The 18533-nt window shown below is 43.0% G+C and overlaps 1 protein-coding gene across 1 annotated transcript in view; it reads left to right on the top strand.

Moving 5' to 3' along the window:
* Positions 1–18533, top strand: part of VPS13C (vacuolar protein sorting 13 homolog C) — a 2873871-nt gene that overhangs the window by 1158262 nt on the left and 1697076 nt on the right. Inside the window, exon 37 of the mRNA XM_085648297.1 lies at positions 5073–5223. Within this exon, the coding sequence (XP_085504423.1) occupies positions 5073–5223 (151 nt within the window). The remainder of the gene's footprint in view (positions 1–5072; positions 5224–18533) is intronic.

Here is an 18533-nt window from a genome sequence, read left to right on the forward strand (position 1 = left end):
TAGTTGGAGAGTTTGGGGGGGGGGGTTAAGGGACCGTTGGTTGGGCTCCCCAAGGCCAGAGTGCTGAGGATGCAGGGGTACCTTTTGGTGTTGGGTTTCTTTGCTGGAGCCGGTTGCATTCAGGGGGACCGTTCGAGTTGAGGCGACTTCGTGGGGCCCAGGAGAGGTCAGCCACCGAAGGAGAAGGTCATAGTTGCTGGGGAAATGTCACTGGACAGTTAAGCCACTCAGACTCAGGCCGTGGGTGCCGTATTCACAGTGCACAGGAGTCGCGGAACCGCCCGAATCCAGAGTCCTTGAAGATGTAGGTTTTCTGGACAGGGCAGCTGTCCTTGGGAGATCTTGGTCTTTATTGAAGAGTGGCTGTCTTCCTGGGGTTCTTGGAAGTCGCTGACCTCAGGACAGGCGTTGTCTTCTTTTCAGGTTCGGGCAGCAGGAGACAGGCGGGTAGGACTGGGGCCAAAGCAGTAGTAGTCTTCTTGCTGGGCTGCACAGTGTCCTTTTTGTCTGTCTTCTTAGGTTACAGAAATCTGAGGATCAAGGTTCATGGGTGCCCCTAAATACTGATTATTAGGAACGTTACAGGTACTGGCCAATGGGCTACTCGCCTTTTAGGGTGACTGCACACTTTTTGTGTCCCTTCCCTTTAGGGAGGGGGCAATCCCCTAACCTGGTTGGCTAAGATCCTTCCATTTAAGATGTAGGATTTTCTAAGGAGGGGGTGACTTCAACTCTGGACACCTAGGGGTGGTCCTGGCTGAGAGAGGACACACCTCGCCTGACTACTTATTTTCCTGCCGACCTTGCTGCCAGAAGTGGGGCTTGGTCAGGAGGGTAGGAATCTCCACTGGCGGAGAGGCCCTGGTTAGCAATACAAAGGGCCGGAAGCCTTTGAGGCTCACCGCCCTGAATGCAGTTCCTGCTAGGGGGGAGGTATGAAGCACCTCCACCCAGCAGGCTTTGTTCCTGACCCTTGAGAGCAAAAGGGTTCTCACCTTAGGGGGTCAGACACATGTTGGTGTGTGGCAGGCTGGTGCAGACCATTCAGCTGTGTGTTGATCGTTTTTCAGGGTGCATCTATAAGATGCCCTCTGAGTGCATTTTATAATAAATCCAACACTGGCATCACTGTGGGTTTATTTTGCTGGGGAGTAGTATACCTAACTTCTTAGCATTCAGTAAAGCCATCATGGAGCTGTGGAGTTCGTAATGATAAACTACCAGCCAATGTAATCAATATGGCTCCACTGCACTTGTAATGCCTGTGAAGGGGCACAGACACTGTAGGGGCATGTTGCTCATGCAGCTATGCCTCACCTGTGGTATAGAGCACCCTGACTTAGGGCTGTGAGGCCTGCTAGAGGAGGGACTAACCTATGCCACAGGCAACGGTTGTGGGCATGGCACACAGAGGTGTTAATGGTGATGCATTTTCCTGAGTGGCAAAAACGTCCCCAATAAGCACTGCTGTGGTTTAAATTTCAAAAATTAAACCATTAGTCTGTGGTAGATGTGTTTCATTTTTTTAATCTTTACAGTTTTTTCAAGCCATATGTAATGTTCACATCACATTACATCATCGGAAAATCCTTAGTTATACTTTTAATAGAACTCCCAATGCATTTCGGGCTGAGTCCTTCATCAGGAGATGTTTCCTAAAAAGTAATACCACTAATTAATCTTGAGTACCGAGTATCAACTATATAGTTAGTCTGTCGTGTCCGAATTAGAAACAGTGGTTTACAAGAAATGTGTGAGTAATAGTGATTTAGAAAAATACGGTGAAAGAGGGATTGTCGCTTGCATGTATCGTCAAGTAAACAATCAAGAGGAATTCAGAGAGAAGCAGTTTACCATGAACAATTAACAAATGACCATTTTTAAAAAGAAGAACCAAGTTAATAATTCATGCCCCAATGCATTTAAACAAATAATAAAACGCTTTTCACCAAGGTGGAAAATTGTGCACCTCTCACATTCCGAAACATCTAATGATTAACGGTTATGCCGCATACCTGACGTGTGTGTTAATCCAAATTAATTGAGTCCGTTAGACGAGCTCACTGTGTTCGGCGTTGTCAAGGGTGTGTAAGTATCCAGGTGAAAACAAAGAGGTTCAACTGTGCGGGTTCACTCGGAACTGTACTGTAGCTCTGTGAAGTGAAATAGAAGAGGGATTAAAGTAAAGGTGAGACAGAGAGACACGTTTACCCATCTTGAAAAGTGTGTAGATATACATACTTCATGATAATAAAATAAACTTTGATAGGATTGTCAAAATAAAATTGCTAAACAGCATAGTACGATTACTACTATTAAATCGAGATTATGTCAAACAATTAACAAAATCCACATAATGGTAGAACGGAAAAGCAGCTGCCTACATGCTAACATTATAAGTAAAAATTGAAGTCCATACGTTCATTGAGTCCCTTCGGACTAATCGAGCTAAGGCGAACTTCCCTTTGAAGAAGGTACTTATTGTTTCCTCTACCTTCTTTAAGTTGACTAAAATTGTGATTGTCCACACACCTCTTGATCAGGAGGCAATACCCACAAGCACCCTCCAAAAGATAAATTGGAAATATTTGCGCATTATCAGGAGTGCAATTGTCAGCTTTTTCTTTTCTACACAGAGAGGTGTGCCATGTCAACCCTTCAGTTTTGTCTGCACCCAAACACACAGTCTGCAGTGACAGTGTGCATGTATTAGGTGAGGGGTTTCTGAGGGTGGCACAATAAATTCTGCAGCCTGTAGAGATCCTCTCTGGTCACAAGGCCCTTGGTACCAGTGGTACCTTTTACAAGGGTCTTACATGTGGGCCAGGGGGTGTCACTTTTGGAAACAATGGTACAGTTTTGGGAAAGAACACAGGCCCTGGGAACGTGATAGGCAGGGAGCCAGGGCACATTAGTCAAAGGGCATCAGAAATCTTGCAGAAAGTGTGTGTGTGGGGGCGTTACTGCAACAGAAACCTACTTTCCTACAGAAGGGAACCAGTAGGGCGTGGAAGGAGAGCTCAAAGGGGTTGGCCAGCCAGGATCACTCACAAAACCCAAGCCACCAATTCCAAACTATGCGTGTTAGAGGAAGGCATGGTTATTCCCGTTCCCCATAGTGCCAAGTCATACCAGGGGGAATGAAGATGACCTTGGTACCTTTTAGAGAGCCAGTGGGGGTGGAAGTAGGGAGTGGGGCAAGAAAGAGGCAAGTGCACACTGGGAAGAGCTTGTGAGGAGCAAGGTATAAGGTAGCCTGTTAGGGGGGTAAGAGATTGGGAGGACCAGGGGAGTGGTTATGGATATGAAGGCAAGGGACCCATGTCAAGTGGCCAAATAAGGACACATAATGGAATAGGGAGCACAGGGAACTCTAGGCAAGGTAGCAGTATGGAAAACAAGGAGATCGAATGCGCAGAAGAAGGGCATGGAAAAGGGTCAAAGAGGTTATGGTAGCTCTTACTAGGATTAAGGAAAGAGCAGCGGATGTCAAACATACAGGAGAGTTTCTGGGTAAAGGATAGATAACCCTGGTGTGCTTTTTGAGAGACAGGTTTGTCTTTTGAACAGTATTACTATACAGCTGTAATAAAACCAACATATAAGGTAACCTTTACAACATCATCTGCATCACTCAGACATTGGTATGTAACCATGGCCTCCACCAGGAAAATGCCTTTGAGGGAAATAGCTTGAAACTTAGAGAGGAAGTGTAGATATTTAGCTGATCTACATCATAGTAAAAAATGTTTCACCTTTAAACAGCCAAAAAAATATGAATGTCCAAAGCTCCCAATGGTCTCTATATTGACTATTTTGTCTAATAGTCCGGAAATAAAGGTACAGGTTCTGTCCCGCCCAACAGAAGTGCTACAGTTAAATGTATTTTTTAATAAGAGTAGCAGTATATTAATTAAATTGATATAGACCTCATCACCATACTTCTTATTATTGGTAAATTGTAAAGCATTAAACCAAAAACTGAGCATCCGAGCACATGCACTCAGGTTCTCTAGAGCAGTGGTTTCGAACCTTTTAACTAATGTCCATTTAATCATTACTGGAATCTGGGGACCCCCCCACTGAGTTGTTGAAATCTGGGGACTCAGGCCTCAACAGTTTTTATGACCCACAAAACAATAAATGCCATTATGGAAACTAGAACTTGAAATTTTAATGGGAAGACTAGAGATTTTTTTAAATCAGTTGAGGTTACCCATCGTCCATACAATATTTTATTTGATGCGCTCTCCTACTTATTTGTAGCCTTCAATTTCAAATTTCTTCACATTTATATAGAATGTTTTAAAATGTTAATTTCTCTATTTTTCTTCTTTATTTATAGACACTTTATTAATCTGATAAAAAATATTTTATTTTCTAAGCAGCAGCAAACCCCCGGAGTATGCTTCGTAGACCCCCAAGGGTCCCCGGACCACAGTTTAAGAACCATTGCTCCAGATTAAAAACTCCCCGAAGTGCAACACCCTCAGTTTCACGAATAGCAAGGGCCAGCATGTTCTACCGTTTACGGCACACAGATAGAACATCTTTGCGCGTGCTCAAATAAGAGTTTATCATACAAGCTTAGAAGGGTTGCCGAATTTTATTCAGTTTCCTAGATATACTGACCGTATGACAGCTCGAGGGCAACTCGGTGCTTCAAATATCTGCTCTGAGAATACACAGGTTTCGAAGTATTAGAGAGTTACCCAGAATTCCCAATGATAGATATTTTTTCAGGTGGTCACAAACTGTGTTGTACCTCTGGAATTCGCTTTGCAAAGGGAATAAAGACAATGCTGGCCTGGCTCTTTTACTTCTTTAATCATTGGAATTATGTTCTCAGATGTCAATTCATGTTGCCTACTTCAAATGTTCTGGTCGTTGGGAATGCGTTAAGTCTATGAACTAAGCATCGGTCTTCGTAGTAATTTCTGCAATCTTATTTGTTTCTTTTATAAGCAAGAGTATCAGAAAACGAACTTGTATAGTGTGAAAACAGTTGATCACTTTTAGCTCATATGAGCTAAGTATTCAAGAAAATGTTTATGCTATTATTTTACCAACAGGTTGTGGTAACATTAACAAAGAAAGAAAATGCGCATCCTTTACATGTCCTACAAATATTACAACTCGGAACTCAAACCAGAGTTCGAAACCAAGACTTGAGTGCCACAGCATATCTAAAAAACATCTCATTGACGTGCCATGAATTTTACGGTGAGTGCCATGAATGTTACGGTGAATACCATTTCTCCATGGATTTAAACTGATTTCTCTAACTTTTCTTTGTATTAAATATTTCAGCCTTTTAACTCCAGCTAAATGTCAGTGCAGATCTTTGATTACTCTGTGCACATAAGACAGATGTTTTCTGTTTTTGGTATGCTGCGTTCGTGTGTTTGCTCTAAAGCACTCACCACTTGCTGATATAAGGGAAGTTGAATCTACTTTGGGTTCAAACTCTACCTGCTGCAATGTCCGATTCAAGAATGTTTTCCAGAATATTATTTTTTTAACTAATTTTGTTTCACTGTATTCAACGTGTTTAATAACCATCCTTTGATAAATCTGACACATCTTAATGGCTATATTGTTGTGAATATGTGTTCACTGCTAGCGATCCTCACTGGATCTTCTTCAGCGGCTAGGACACCGTCAGCCTGCCTGGTCTGTGCAGGATTGGTCATCTCTTTAGTCTGCCCCATCGGCAGCAGGATATTGGTCAGCTTTGAGAGAGTGCTCAATTTGCATTCAAGTGCTGAAGGTCACCTATAGGTAGTATTATGTGTAGTAAAGGCACCAGCAGAAATTAGGTGTAAGAAAGAAGTGTATGCAATTTGTGCACCTTAGTGTTCAAAGTACTATCAATTTGGGTAAATATAGTAGTTTATTTCCAAATTGTGATTACGAGATGTGTGGAGAACCCCACAAAACAGGTAATTTACCCAGTTAACACACATTTTGACAGGAAAAAAACATGTCTAAATCAGAACCTGAAAAACTGCTATGAAACAGGCAAAACATATGGAAAAAACTGCATCAAGTGAGTGGTGTCAGACCGGAGTGATTCCATTAATTATACCCTGTCCTGAGATGTGTTAAATAGCCAGACAGATAACTCAGTGAGTTACACTGCTTCTGTGACTCACGAGTTTGAGCCCTACCAAAAGCAGCAACCTCACGTAATCTCGAGGCCTATGAATTGAATACAATTGGTTTGGATGCTACCAACACCTGTGCTGCCCTTGGAATCATCAGATATGAACTGTTATATAAAAGAAATCAGATTATTATGAAAGTGATCTCCCTTAAAGCTAGTCGAAGTGGACCACTTCAGAATGTTTGTCTGGCATGTCAGTGTTTATTTGTATGCAAGAGGGATAAGGTACAGGAATATCTACTTTCCGTGGTCTACTGTAGACACCAACGAGGTTGTTAATATAAACTAATATAAACCTGCAATAATGTTGCATCCATTATAGAAACCTACCAATGTATTTTAAAGTAATTATATATTTGCTGTTCTAATCTCCACCCATACTTATTTTAGAATATAAACATAAGTGGAATTATGAACAGTAAATATATATCCTTACAGTGTATTGGTTGTATAACTATTCACATGCAATATACCACTTCTCCAGCATTGAATCTTTCATAGATTCACATGCTTGAATCTTCCCCGTCGTCATGGTGGGAGTCTCATGGTATTAGAAATATAGCAGTACAAAAGAAAAAACTCCATGAAAAACCCATCCAAATGCATTATACTTTGGTAACCCATCACCATTATTATATGGTCCAAAAGTCAGCCAATGAGACGCCAGGCCTGAAATCACAATCCCCTGCAGAGCCACCATACCTCAGATTTCCAACCGCACGTCGTGTGAGAAGGAGTCTCCCTGAGCTCTGCTCAGTTTCTCTCTGTGGTGAACTTTTGGCTGTAATATGTGTAAGTGTATTGTTTATTACTTTGTCGGTATCAAGCGTTTAGAATGTATTAACGGTATGTTACTTTATGGAACGTAGGTTAGAATGGCTGGAATGTTGAGGTAGGAATGTTAGTATTTGACGGTACGAGAACTGACCAGGGAACTGAATAGGACGGTCGTGGGTCCTTCACCAGAATAAAACTTCAACTCAACTTCAAGAGAATTGCATCTTTATTGAATATGGTGTTCCATTTACTACATTTAATGGCGACGATCTTATTCGTGGACCCACCGACAATGAAGATTTGAAACCTCGTCATGGCTAATAGTTTGGTTCAAATCTGAGGAAAAATTGTAATACGGAAGATAAATATTTGAGGGCGTCGGATCTAATTTACGGAGGAGGATGCCGGTAATGTACTATTTATATTTGTGCTAAGTACGCAATTGAACCTAGCGCTTTATTTTTTAATATACGCGCTGACGGTTTGTTCGCTATGGACTCGCTATGAGGTGCTTTTTACTTGCGCTGCCGCCTGAACATACCCTGCGGTTTGGATGCATTTTGAAGCCCATTTGTGCCTTATCTGCACAGCGTTTGAGGTTTTCTTAACTCCTGTTAACGTCTGAGGTGTCGAAGCGGAATTGAGTGTTGAGTTTCGGCATTTTTAGAAACGACGGCGGTGTTCGATTGAGCGGCATTCTCAGTGCGAGCCAGGGAACTGAGTGAACAGTGCGCATTCCCTCTACATGACGTCATCGCTCTACTTCACGCTGCGTGCCTCCATTGACTAAATATTGTGATCCGTTGCCCAGCAACCAATCGAAGCGCGTTTCAACGCGAAGCACACAGAAAGGAAGTATTTATTTTGCTGTTTCAAGGCGGATGCAACAAGGAACAATAGCATTCATCTAAAATTAACTTTGTGCACTGAATATTAATAATTTCATTTTCATAAATGTATAAAGTTGTAGAGAATGGCTTCCAACAGTAACTCAAATGTTATGCAACCATTGCCTTTTCTTGAACTACCAGGTAAACCTGTCAAACCATGGCATAAATGGCTGAGGATTTTTGAAAACTATCTGGAAGCCATAGATGGCATTAAATATTCAGCAGCACGTAAAAAAGCTATTTTATTTAATCTTTTGGGCAACTCTGGGCAGGAAGTCTTCGATAATTTACCTGTTGTTCCTGCACCGTCTAGAGATGACTCTTGGGAAGTTTACAAAGAAGCATTAGCACGCATTGGCAAACAGTATGTGGATGAACCTTCAGTAATGGTGGAAAGGCACAAATTTTTTAAGCGTAAACAATCTGCAGATGAATCTATTGAAGACTACTTGGCAGTATTACGTGTTTTAGCATCTAAGTGTGTTTTTGATAATTACTTAGACACTGCTCTACGTGATCAATTAGTTTTTAATTGTTAGTCATGGATATTGCTAGGAGTATAGAACGTTCAGTGGTTTCTTCAAAAATATTATCTGAATCTAGTATTAATGTGTCTTCAGACATTTCTAAAGTTTCAGCTGTGGAAGTCGCACCAGGTAGTAATGAGACCAACGTACATATGGTTTCACATAAGAACAGTGGAAAAAGGATGGTTGACAAGAGAGTGAATGGAGCATGTTACAGATGTGGTTTAAGATTCCATTTAGGGAATTTTCAAAATTGCCCGGCTCAAGGCAAGAGATGTAACAACTGTAAAAAAGTGGGGCATTTTTATAACGTGTGTCATGCTAATAAAACAAGGGTCAGGGTTAGTCAGCTTGATGTGGAAAATGATATATTGGCAGAAGCCATTAACAATGTTTCTGTATCATCAGTGGAGATTAGTGCATTGTGTGATCATGATAAACAATGTAAGGGCCCCATATGTGATGTTAAAATTGGGGTAATTGATTTAGACGTTATGGCAGATTCTGGATCTCCTATCACAATTTTAGCTGAGAACACATTTTACAAGTTTTGGTCTGGGAAACTGTTAAAATCTACAACTATTAATTCCAAAGCCTTTGGAGAGTATGACATCATCATGCAAGGATATTTTGAGGATAGTATCTTGTTTAAAGGGAGAAACATTCTTACAAAAATGTATGTAGCTGTCAACGGACGAGACATTTTGGGTTGGCAAGACCAAGCTAAGCTTGGTATTATTTTACGACCTGGTCATGATGAACCTGTCACATTAGGTGATATGCCTATTTTAGCAATTCAAGAATCTAACATCTGTGATAATTTTAGTAAGATGCTACAAGTCAAATTTCCCCAAGTATTTTCTAATAAGATTGGAGTAATCAAGAATTTTGAGCATAATATTGTCCTCAAGAAGAATGCTATTCCTGTAATTCAGAAAGTTAGACCGGTTCCTCTGTCTGCCAGAAATGATCTTAAGAAATTACTTGATGATATGTGTTCTCAGGGTATTATCAAACAAGTAGAATCATCTGAATGGGTTTCTGCGGCAGTCGTCGCACGGAAAAGTAATGGGGATATACACCTATGTGCTGACCTCAGAGTTCTTAATAGGAATATATTAGTTGATTGTCATCCCCTCCCACGTATTCATGAAATGCTAGCTAGATTGGGTGGTAGTAAATATTTTTCAACAATTGATTTACGTTCTGCGTACCATCAGATACCGTTATCTACAAATTCACAACATTTAACAACTTTTGTGACACCTTTTGGTGTATATATGTATAAGCGAATGCCATTTGGATTGGCGTCCGCAGCCAGCGTATTTAAACGTATGATGGATCACATTTTTGGAAGTCTAGAAGGGGTACAGGCCTTTCAAGATGATATTTTAGTTCACACCGAAAGTCTAGATGAACATATTGTATTGTTAGAGGATATCATTAGCAAATTGGGTAGGTGGGGTATGAGAGTTAATTTTGAGAAGTTTAAATTCTTATCACAACAAGTCAACTATTTAGGACATAATATTTCAGAAGATGGCATTAAACCTAAAGAATCCTTACTTAAGGGGCTAAATGAAGCAGCAATCCCAACTGACAAAGACTCTCTTAGGGCATTTTTACGCCTTAGTGAGTACTTTGCACGTTTTGTGCAGGGTTATGTGGTAGTAGTGCAGCCCTTGAGGAATCTGTTAAAGAAAAATGAGAAATTTATTTGGTCCAAGGAGTGTCAGGAAGCATTTGAATCTGTAAAACTTTTAATCACTTCTGCTCCGGCCATTAAGCCTTTTACATATGGTGCAAAATGTATAATTACGGTAGATGCCAGCGGAAAAGGTTTAGGGGCAGTTCTTAGCCAAATCGTTACAGGTCAGGAGTGGACAATTGCATTTGCTTCACGTACTTTGAACGTAGCGGAAAAAAAATATAGTACGATTGAACGTGAATCATTAGCTTGTTCTTGGGCTTCTGAAAAATTTAAAATGTATATCTGGGGCACAAAATTCGAATTACATACTGATCATAAGCCTTTGATATATATGTTGGGAGATAGTTGTTCAAATAAAGCATCATCGAGATTGATTAGATTGTTGGCTAGGTTACAGGAATTTAACTTTGACATTAAATACATTCCGGGTGGGAAAAATGTTACAGCAGATTGCCTATCATGCCTACCTGTAGAATGTGATGATGTGGAGGATGACAGTGAGAAAAAATGGGAAGGTCTGGAGTATGCTTTCACTATTGGAGATATAAATGAACAGTTTAAGATTTTGGAAAAAGAATGGTTGGAGAACTGTGAGAAAGATGAATGTATGACACAAGTGAAGACATTTTTAATTAATGGTTGGCCCAGTGATAGGTCTATGTCCATGGAATTAAGGTGCTATCATCAGGTCGCTGCAGAATTGTCAGTTAATGATATTTTAGTTCGACAAGAGTTGTTTGTTCCTCCTAGTAATCTACGGTCAAAAATCATTGCTTTAGCACATGAGGGACATTAGGGCATTTCTGCCACGGCAAAGAAAATTAAACAGATCTATTGGTGGCCTGGTGTTGATGGACAGGTTAAGATATGTGGACTTGTGCACTGAATGCTTGTGCTCGGACAAACATTGGAAGACTTCAACTGTCCCATTATCTCCTGTTAGTTGGCCTAACAACGCTTGGGAAAAAATTGGTTTAGATTTTTCTGGTCCATTTAATGTTGTTGGTTGTGAGAAAAGCTTTCTGATTGTTGCAATTGATTACAATTCAAAGTGGTTGTACTTTTCATTTGTAAATTGTGCTGATTCTTCTTCTGTGATAACATTTTTGAAACATCTATTTTATATAGAAGGGAGAGTGAAGGCAATTGTTACGGATAATGGTTCACATTTTGTCTCTGAACAGTTTACTATTTTTGTTGGTAAAAATGATGTGAAACACATAAGAGTACCGTTGTATAGTCCTTATGCCAACGGTTTAGTTGAAAGGGCAAATAGGTTGATCAAAGAAGGTGTTAAGACAGAGGTGGCTAACAACCTTGATGTAAAAGATTATTTAGAGTTCAAGGTCTGGAATTACAACATTACGCAGCAGAGTACAACTGATGTAGCTCCTTTTGTTTTACTTAGAGGAAGAAAACCAATCAGTTCTATTAGCCCTGCTTGGTTATTAGACAAGGTTGAACGTTATCACAAGATAGACTTACAAAGTCTCAGAGAACATGTCCGCAAAAAACAAAATTGCTATAAAAAGAACTATGATTACAGAATGCATGTTAAGGAAGGAATTTTGAATGTTGGTGATTGGGTTCTGATTAAAAAACCGTATAGAGTCGGTAAGGGCCAGTCAAAATTCTCTGAACCAGTAAAAGGTATAAGAATAAATAGGTCGGCAGTCCTATTATTATTATTATTATTATTATTATTTATTTTTATAAAGCGCATAGTCACCCGGAGGTATCCCAGCGCTGAAGAACCCTAAAACAGTAAAACTGAGGACCGAGGCTGAGTTCACGAGGGGGACATAGGAGCTAGGGAAAAAGATGTGTCTTTAGCAGTTTCCTAAAACGAAGGTATTGGGGTTCCAGACGGAGAACCCGAGGAAGGGAGTTCCAAAGACGGGCCGCATGGACCGAGAACCGTCTTCCTCCTGAACGTGCTTTCCTAAACCTTGGGGCGTTGATGAGATTTTCTGCGTTGGAACGGAGGGATCTCGTGGCTATGTAAGGGGTGATGAAATTGCGGAGAACTGGGGGGCCTTGGTTGTTCAAAGTTTTGTGCACCAAACACAAGGCTTTAAATTTAATTCTCTCCCTTATAGGGAGCCAATGCAGGAGTTTGAGGGCAGGTTTGGCCGATGATCTTGCCGGGGTGTTGGTAATGATCCGGGCAGCAGTATTCTGAATCCTTTGCAGTTTATTCAGTGTTGCTTCCGGTGCACCCAGATAAATCGCATTACTATAGTCCAGTCTTGATATAATAAGACCCTGGACTAATAGTTTTTGTGATTTCGGAGGAAGAAGGGGCAGGACTTTCCTCAAGGATTTTAGAAGACCGAAACAGGTCCCTACGACCTTCTTTGCTTGCGGGGCGAATGAGAGTTCCGAGTCAATCCAAACACCCAGACTTTTCACCTCTGTCTTTGGGTCTGGGGGAGGACCTAGACATGTTGGCCACATGTCCAGAGGAAGTGAAGTTCCTTTTGAGCCGAGTACAAGGACCTCGGTTTTTGTCCCGTTTAGTTTTAGCGCTGATCTATTCATCCAATGATGGACCTGCGTGAGGCAGTTGAGGAGATCAGCTTTCTGTTGTTTAGGGTGGGACAGAGACACCACTAATTGTGTGTCGTCAGCATAGCTGATGACACTCACTCCGAAAGGGGTGATAACCTCCTCCAATGTGGACATATAGATATTAAATAATGTGGGGCTCAGGGAGGAGCCCTGAGGCACACCACATTGGAGGGGCATTTCGGAGGAGCGGGCGTTCTTCTCCCAGATCTGATAAGATCGTTGTGTCAGGAAGGATGAGAGCCAGGATAAGGCTGTGCCTTCCAGACCAACTCTTGCCAGCCTTTCGATGAGGAGTTGGTGGTCAACGGTATCGAACGCTGCGCTAAGGTCGAGGAGGATCACTGCCACTGATCCTCCTCCATCCAGCAGCGTTCTGGCTTCCTCTACCGCCGCCAGGAGGGCGATGTCCGTGCCCTGTCCTGGTCGGAAGCCCGTCTGGGAATTTTTCAGTTTGTTGTTAGCCTCTAGGTACTGCGAAAGTTTCTTGTTGATGAGTTTTTCCGCGATTTTACTTACTCCTGGGAGTAAGGAAATGGGCCGGTAATTCGCCAGGTTTTCAGGGTCAAGAGTGGGTTTCTTCAGTAAGGCCTTTACCACCGCCTTCTTCCAGCTCAGGGGCACAACTCCCTGTTGAAGTGACGTATTAATCAACTGAGTGAGGGAGGGGATGATAGAAGGGGCTACCTCTTTAAGGATCCGAAGAGGAGCAGGATCTCTGGGGGAGCCGCTCTTCATGGAGTTGAGCGTCGTCCGTACTTCGTCTGAGGTGACCTGGCCCCATGTGGACAGGCCGGTGGAAGAAGTCGGATATGGGAGAACGGTTTCTTCCCTCGGGCTCAGGGGAGGAATTGAATCCAGGATTAATCGGATTTTGTCCTGGAAAAAGTTAGCCAATTGTTGGCATTTCTCTTGGTCAACTTTAGGGTCAGAAGGGGGTCCCCGTTCTTGTTCTGGTGGTTTTGAGAGTTCTTTGAGGATAGCAAATGCTTCCTTCCCGGAGCCACCCGCTCTCTCTATTCTCTCCTGAAAAAACACGCTTTTGGTTTTCCGGATAGCGGTTTTATAATTGAGAAGAGAGATGGAGTAGATATTTTTATTTGCTCCTGTTTTATCACGTCTCCATGAGCGTTCGATTTTTTTACATTCTTGCCGTAGGGCTTTAAGCTCTGGAGTGTACCATGGAGCAGGGGATATCTTTTTAAGCTGTTTAAAAGTAGTGATTTTTGGAAGCAAAGCGTCGAGAGACGACGTAATCCAGTCACTGAATTGTTTATCGGCCGCATTCGGGTCCGAGGAAAGCTCGGGAGTGGAATCTGTAAGAGAACGGGCCCATATATCAGATGACAATTTGTGCCATTGGCGGTCGGTAACCTGGGTTTTAGGAGTTAAGTGATTAGATATGGGAGTTTCCCAGAAGAACGGAACCAGGAAATGGTCAGTCCATGGAAGGGTCACCGGAGGGTTGGTGGTCATCGTTGGAATATTGGTAAAGATGGGGTCCAATAGATGGCCCTTCTCGTGGGTGGGCTCGTTGTTCACCAGACATACCTCTAGAACTGTAAGGTCATGTCTGATGTCCGCGGCGACACGATCCGTTGGATCAAGGAAGTGGAGATTGAGATCACCTAATAACAGGAAGTTGGAGGTGGAGGAGGCTAGTTGGGAAATGGATTCAACTATGGAGTTGGAGAAATTGCCTGGGGCCCCAGGGGGACGATAGGTCAGAAGCCCCGCCACAGTGAAGGCTGGGGAGATTTGGATGGAGAACTGGCCGCACTCACAATCCTCGATATCAGCGTTAATCATCCTACAGACGTATCGTTCCCTGTGGATTATGGCTACCCCGCCTCCCCTCCCTTTAGGTCTATTTAGCGTTTGGCAGAGATAACCTGTGGGGAGGGCTGTGACGACATCCGGATCGGTGCAGTCAGAAAGCCATGTCTCTGTTAGGAACATTAGGTCGAAATCCTGATTTTGGATTAGGAGATTTACTTCGGTGGCGTGTTTCGGGAGGGAGCGGCAGTTGAGGAGTCCAGCTTTCAGAGCCGGTCTGGTGATTTTAGGGGGGGGAGTCGGATTGCAGTATGAGCAGGTCGAAAAGACCTTACCTTCCGTAACCGTGTGGTAGCAGGTCAGGGTGGTTTTCGGACGTAGGGCTCGTAGTGTATCAGCTGTATACATCACTCGCTCCTGAGGGTCACCTGGCAGAGTAACGGGGCCACGGGCCGTCCGGGTCCGGACGGGCCCAGACGGGCTTGCCTTTGGCGCGCCTTCGGCGCGCTGACGGCACGCCCGCTGCGCCCGTCCGCTGCGCGTCCGGTAATTGCACATTATTTTATGGGTTTAAGGAGGGGGGTGGGTGTGGCCTCAGGTAGGCGTGGCCTTGCTTCCTCGCCGTAAATGGCGGCGGGAAATTGTTTTTCCAGGGTTTGCTCGTTGCAGCGAAGGAGTCGCTGTTTCAGCGTGACTCTAGCCCGCTCTGACTGTTTGCCGGGTGAGTGCGCTTTTTAAAATACAATTTTAGTAAGGTGACACAAAAATACAGTGGTGATAGTTTTTAAAAGAATTTCGGCGTTCTCCCGGCTTCCGCCTCAGGAGTTTTCAGGTTCTGTCAGTTTCAACGCTGCTGGTCGCGTATATATGCTGAGGGGGGTGGGCGTGGCCTCAGGTGACACAAAATACAGTGGTGATAGTTTTTAAAAGAATTTCGGCGTTCTCCCGGCTTCCGCCTCAGGAGTTTTCAGGATAATAGAGGGTGGTGGAATTGCAATGCTTTAGTCAAAGTAACTTCTAAGCAAGCAAGTATAATTTCAGAAAGAGTAAATGCACATGTGGGCAATGCAAATCAGGATTGGTTTGATTTAAATTCCCATGCACATACAAATCACAGTGGGAATTTGCGAACGGTATCTTCTGGGAACAGTGAAAGAAGGGAGATTGATTTGAGTGACGATAATCTAGATAGAGGAGATTGTGTGGGTGAAGTTCATAATGCAGCTTCCGTTTCTCCACCATCTGATTTTTACCTTAGCAGGTGGAGATTCCGCAGGCAGGAGTAGCTCCAGAATGAGATCTGCTCCTATCCATTCTAGAGACTATGTATATTATTAATGTGATTGTACAGGTATATATTTTCTTGTTGACTTGCTTATGTCCATTCTGAAGACTAGGTATAATATGGACATGATTGTATATATGTATATATTTCTTCTTTTGTTCTTTCTTTAATTTCTTATCTATGGAAAGGGGGATGTGTAATATGTGTAAGTGTATTGTTTATTTCTTTGTCGGTATCAAGCGTTTAGAATGTATTAACGGTATGTTACTTTAAGGAACGTAGGTTAGAATGGCTGGAATGTTGAGGTAGGAATGTTAGTATTTGACTGTACGAGAACTGACCAGGGAACTGAATAGGACGGTCGTGGGTCCTTCACCAGAATAAAACTTCAACTCAACTTCAAGAGAATTGCATCTTTATTGAATATGGTGTTCCATTTACTACACTGGCTTTCATCTCAGTATTTCTCTGGAATAGAGGTATTGTTATTTTCTTCACTTGGCAAGATGTCTGAAGGCTCTAAGAAGAGGCTTTTCAGACCATATAGATCTTGTGGGAAGGCTAGACTTTTCTCTGAGGACCCCCACAAAGATTGCTTATATTGCTTACACCCAAAACATGTTCCAAAGGAGTGTAAGCATTGCAGAACTTTCTCTGCCAAACCCCTCAAGGATAGAGAAGCACGTTTGCTTCTGTGGCTTCAGAAAAATAAATCTAAGTCAGAATCTGGTTCAGAGGCTGAAGAGGCTCATTCTACTCCTAAAAGAAAATTAGAGCCTACTGTTTTAAAAACTGACTCTAAAAAGCTGAAAGTCAGTAAATCTAAGGACAAAGCAACAGAATTACAACCTACTGAAGGTGTTCACAAAAAGCCTTCTTCTTCTGTGCCTCACACTCATAAGAAGTCTGTGGAGAAAAAGGCTCCGTCGACAGACCCTTCGACAGCTACATCGTCGATAAAAGTGACGGTGTCGTTGACGGTTACTCCATCGACGACGGCAGCGTCGTCGACAGCGACGACAGTCTCGTCAGCGGCGGTTAAGCCGAAGGCACCATCGATGACTTAGACGATGACCTCGCTGACGACGGCTATGTCGACGATGGCATTCAAGTCCCCAGATATCCAAAGATCGTCGATGACTGTGTCTATTAAAAGGTTTCCACCGTCGACTGGCTCGTCGACTGAGAAGAAAAGATCCTCAGCTCTGTCTGATACAGGAATGTTTTCATCAGATTTGACAACCTGGAGCAAAGTCTCACTACCCCCTCCATCCCATCTGTTGGAAATGCAGGAATCAGAGGAGAAAGGTTATTTTGGTCCTGCGTACAGTCCATTTCAACTCAGGATAAAAAGCCAAGACACAGATGAGGAGGAATATCAGGACAAATCCGGATATTTACAGGAGGAGTTCTCTTTTAAAGACCATCCTCCATCAAGATCATGGAGGTATGAGTCTTTTCAGGCTCTTATGAGTACAAGGAGGAGGAGGAGAACCCTCCAATGGTCAGAGAAGACTCTATGTAAGTGCCACTTTCATTGGTCACGGATCTGAGGTACATGATTCAGGACTATTATAGGCGTTTTCCAGAAGTAAATGCTACTTTACCTGACACCCCAAGTAAGACTCAAAGCGCACCCGCTACTGAGAAGGCAGCTCCACTGCAAGCCTCACAGATGAAGCGCCCTCCAACAGTAATACCCATCAGAGATGACTATATTGAGAGCGATGTGGAGGAACAGCCAGAAGGAGAGTTGACATACGAGAATGAGCCTGTGGGTGATGAATGGGATCAATATATCGCTCCATCGTATCCTTCAGCTGCGCCTTCCCCAGCAAATTCTCCGCTGGAGGATATTGAGGGATTCCACAAGCTAATGGAGAGGGCATCAAAGAGGTTTGAACTTCCTCTTCCGGTGAAATAGACAGACTGTTTCTTGTACGACTTCAAAGATTCAGTTAGAAAGTGAATTCGGACTATCCCAATGGTGAGGTACATATGGGAGGAAGGCGTAAAAATCATGAGAAATCCAGCTTTGGCATCAGTCTAGAGAATGGCACCAGAATCGTCTCCGGCCTGTCTGATAGGTCACCCCAGACCGAAATCAGTGGAGATGCAAGCAGCGCAGAGGCGCTCTAGAAACCCGACAGCTACATGTTCTGCTCCACCAGACAAAAAAGATAAAAAGCTGGATGGCGCTGGTAAACATTTTGCGGTTATGGCTGCAGCGTCCATCAGAGCCTCAAATGCTTTGGCTATAGTAAGCCGATATGACAGACAAATGTGGTCTGATTTAGCGCCATTGCTGTCTCACCTTCCTGAGGATAAAAAGGAAGAGGTGATGCAGATTCTTCAAGACAGAGCTAGGTCAGCCTCCGAAATGATTGACATAGCCATGGATATTTCTTCAGTGGCTTTTAGGCAGTTGGCAGGGGCTGTCGCTCTTCGAAGACGGGGCTGGCTCAAAGCCACCTCTTTCCGGCCAGAAATCCAAGCGAAGATTATCGAAATGCCATTCGATGGTAAAAATCTTTTTGGCATGCATGTGGACGATGCCCTTCAAGGAATTAAGGTGAATACAGACATGGCACGTGCTTTAGGGACCCTTCAACAGCAAAGGTTTCAGTCCTTTCGGGGCAGAGGAACGAAAGGCCATTACTAACAAAGGCAGTCATTTCAGTCTTATAGGTATCAACTCTATCAGCAACAAGGGTATCAACAGTTTTCTAATCCGCAACAATTTTGATCGTCCAATGCACCGTACCAGCAGTAGGCAAATTGACGGCAGACAGCACCTAGAGGAAAACCTCAGGATGGCGGCAGGCGACAGTGA

The sequence above is a fragment of the Triturus cristatus genome, chromosome 3_2, assembly GCF_964204655.1.
Source record: "Triturus cristatus chromosome 3_2, aTriCri1.1, whole genome shotgun sequence".
Classification (NCBI taxonomy): domain Eukaryota; kingdom Metazoa; phylum Chordata; class Amphibia; order Caudata; family Salamandridae; genus Triturus; species Triturus cristatus.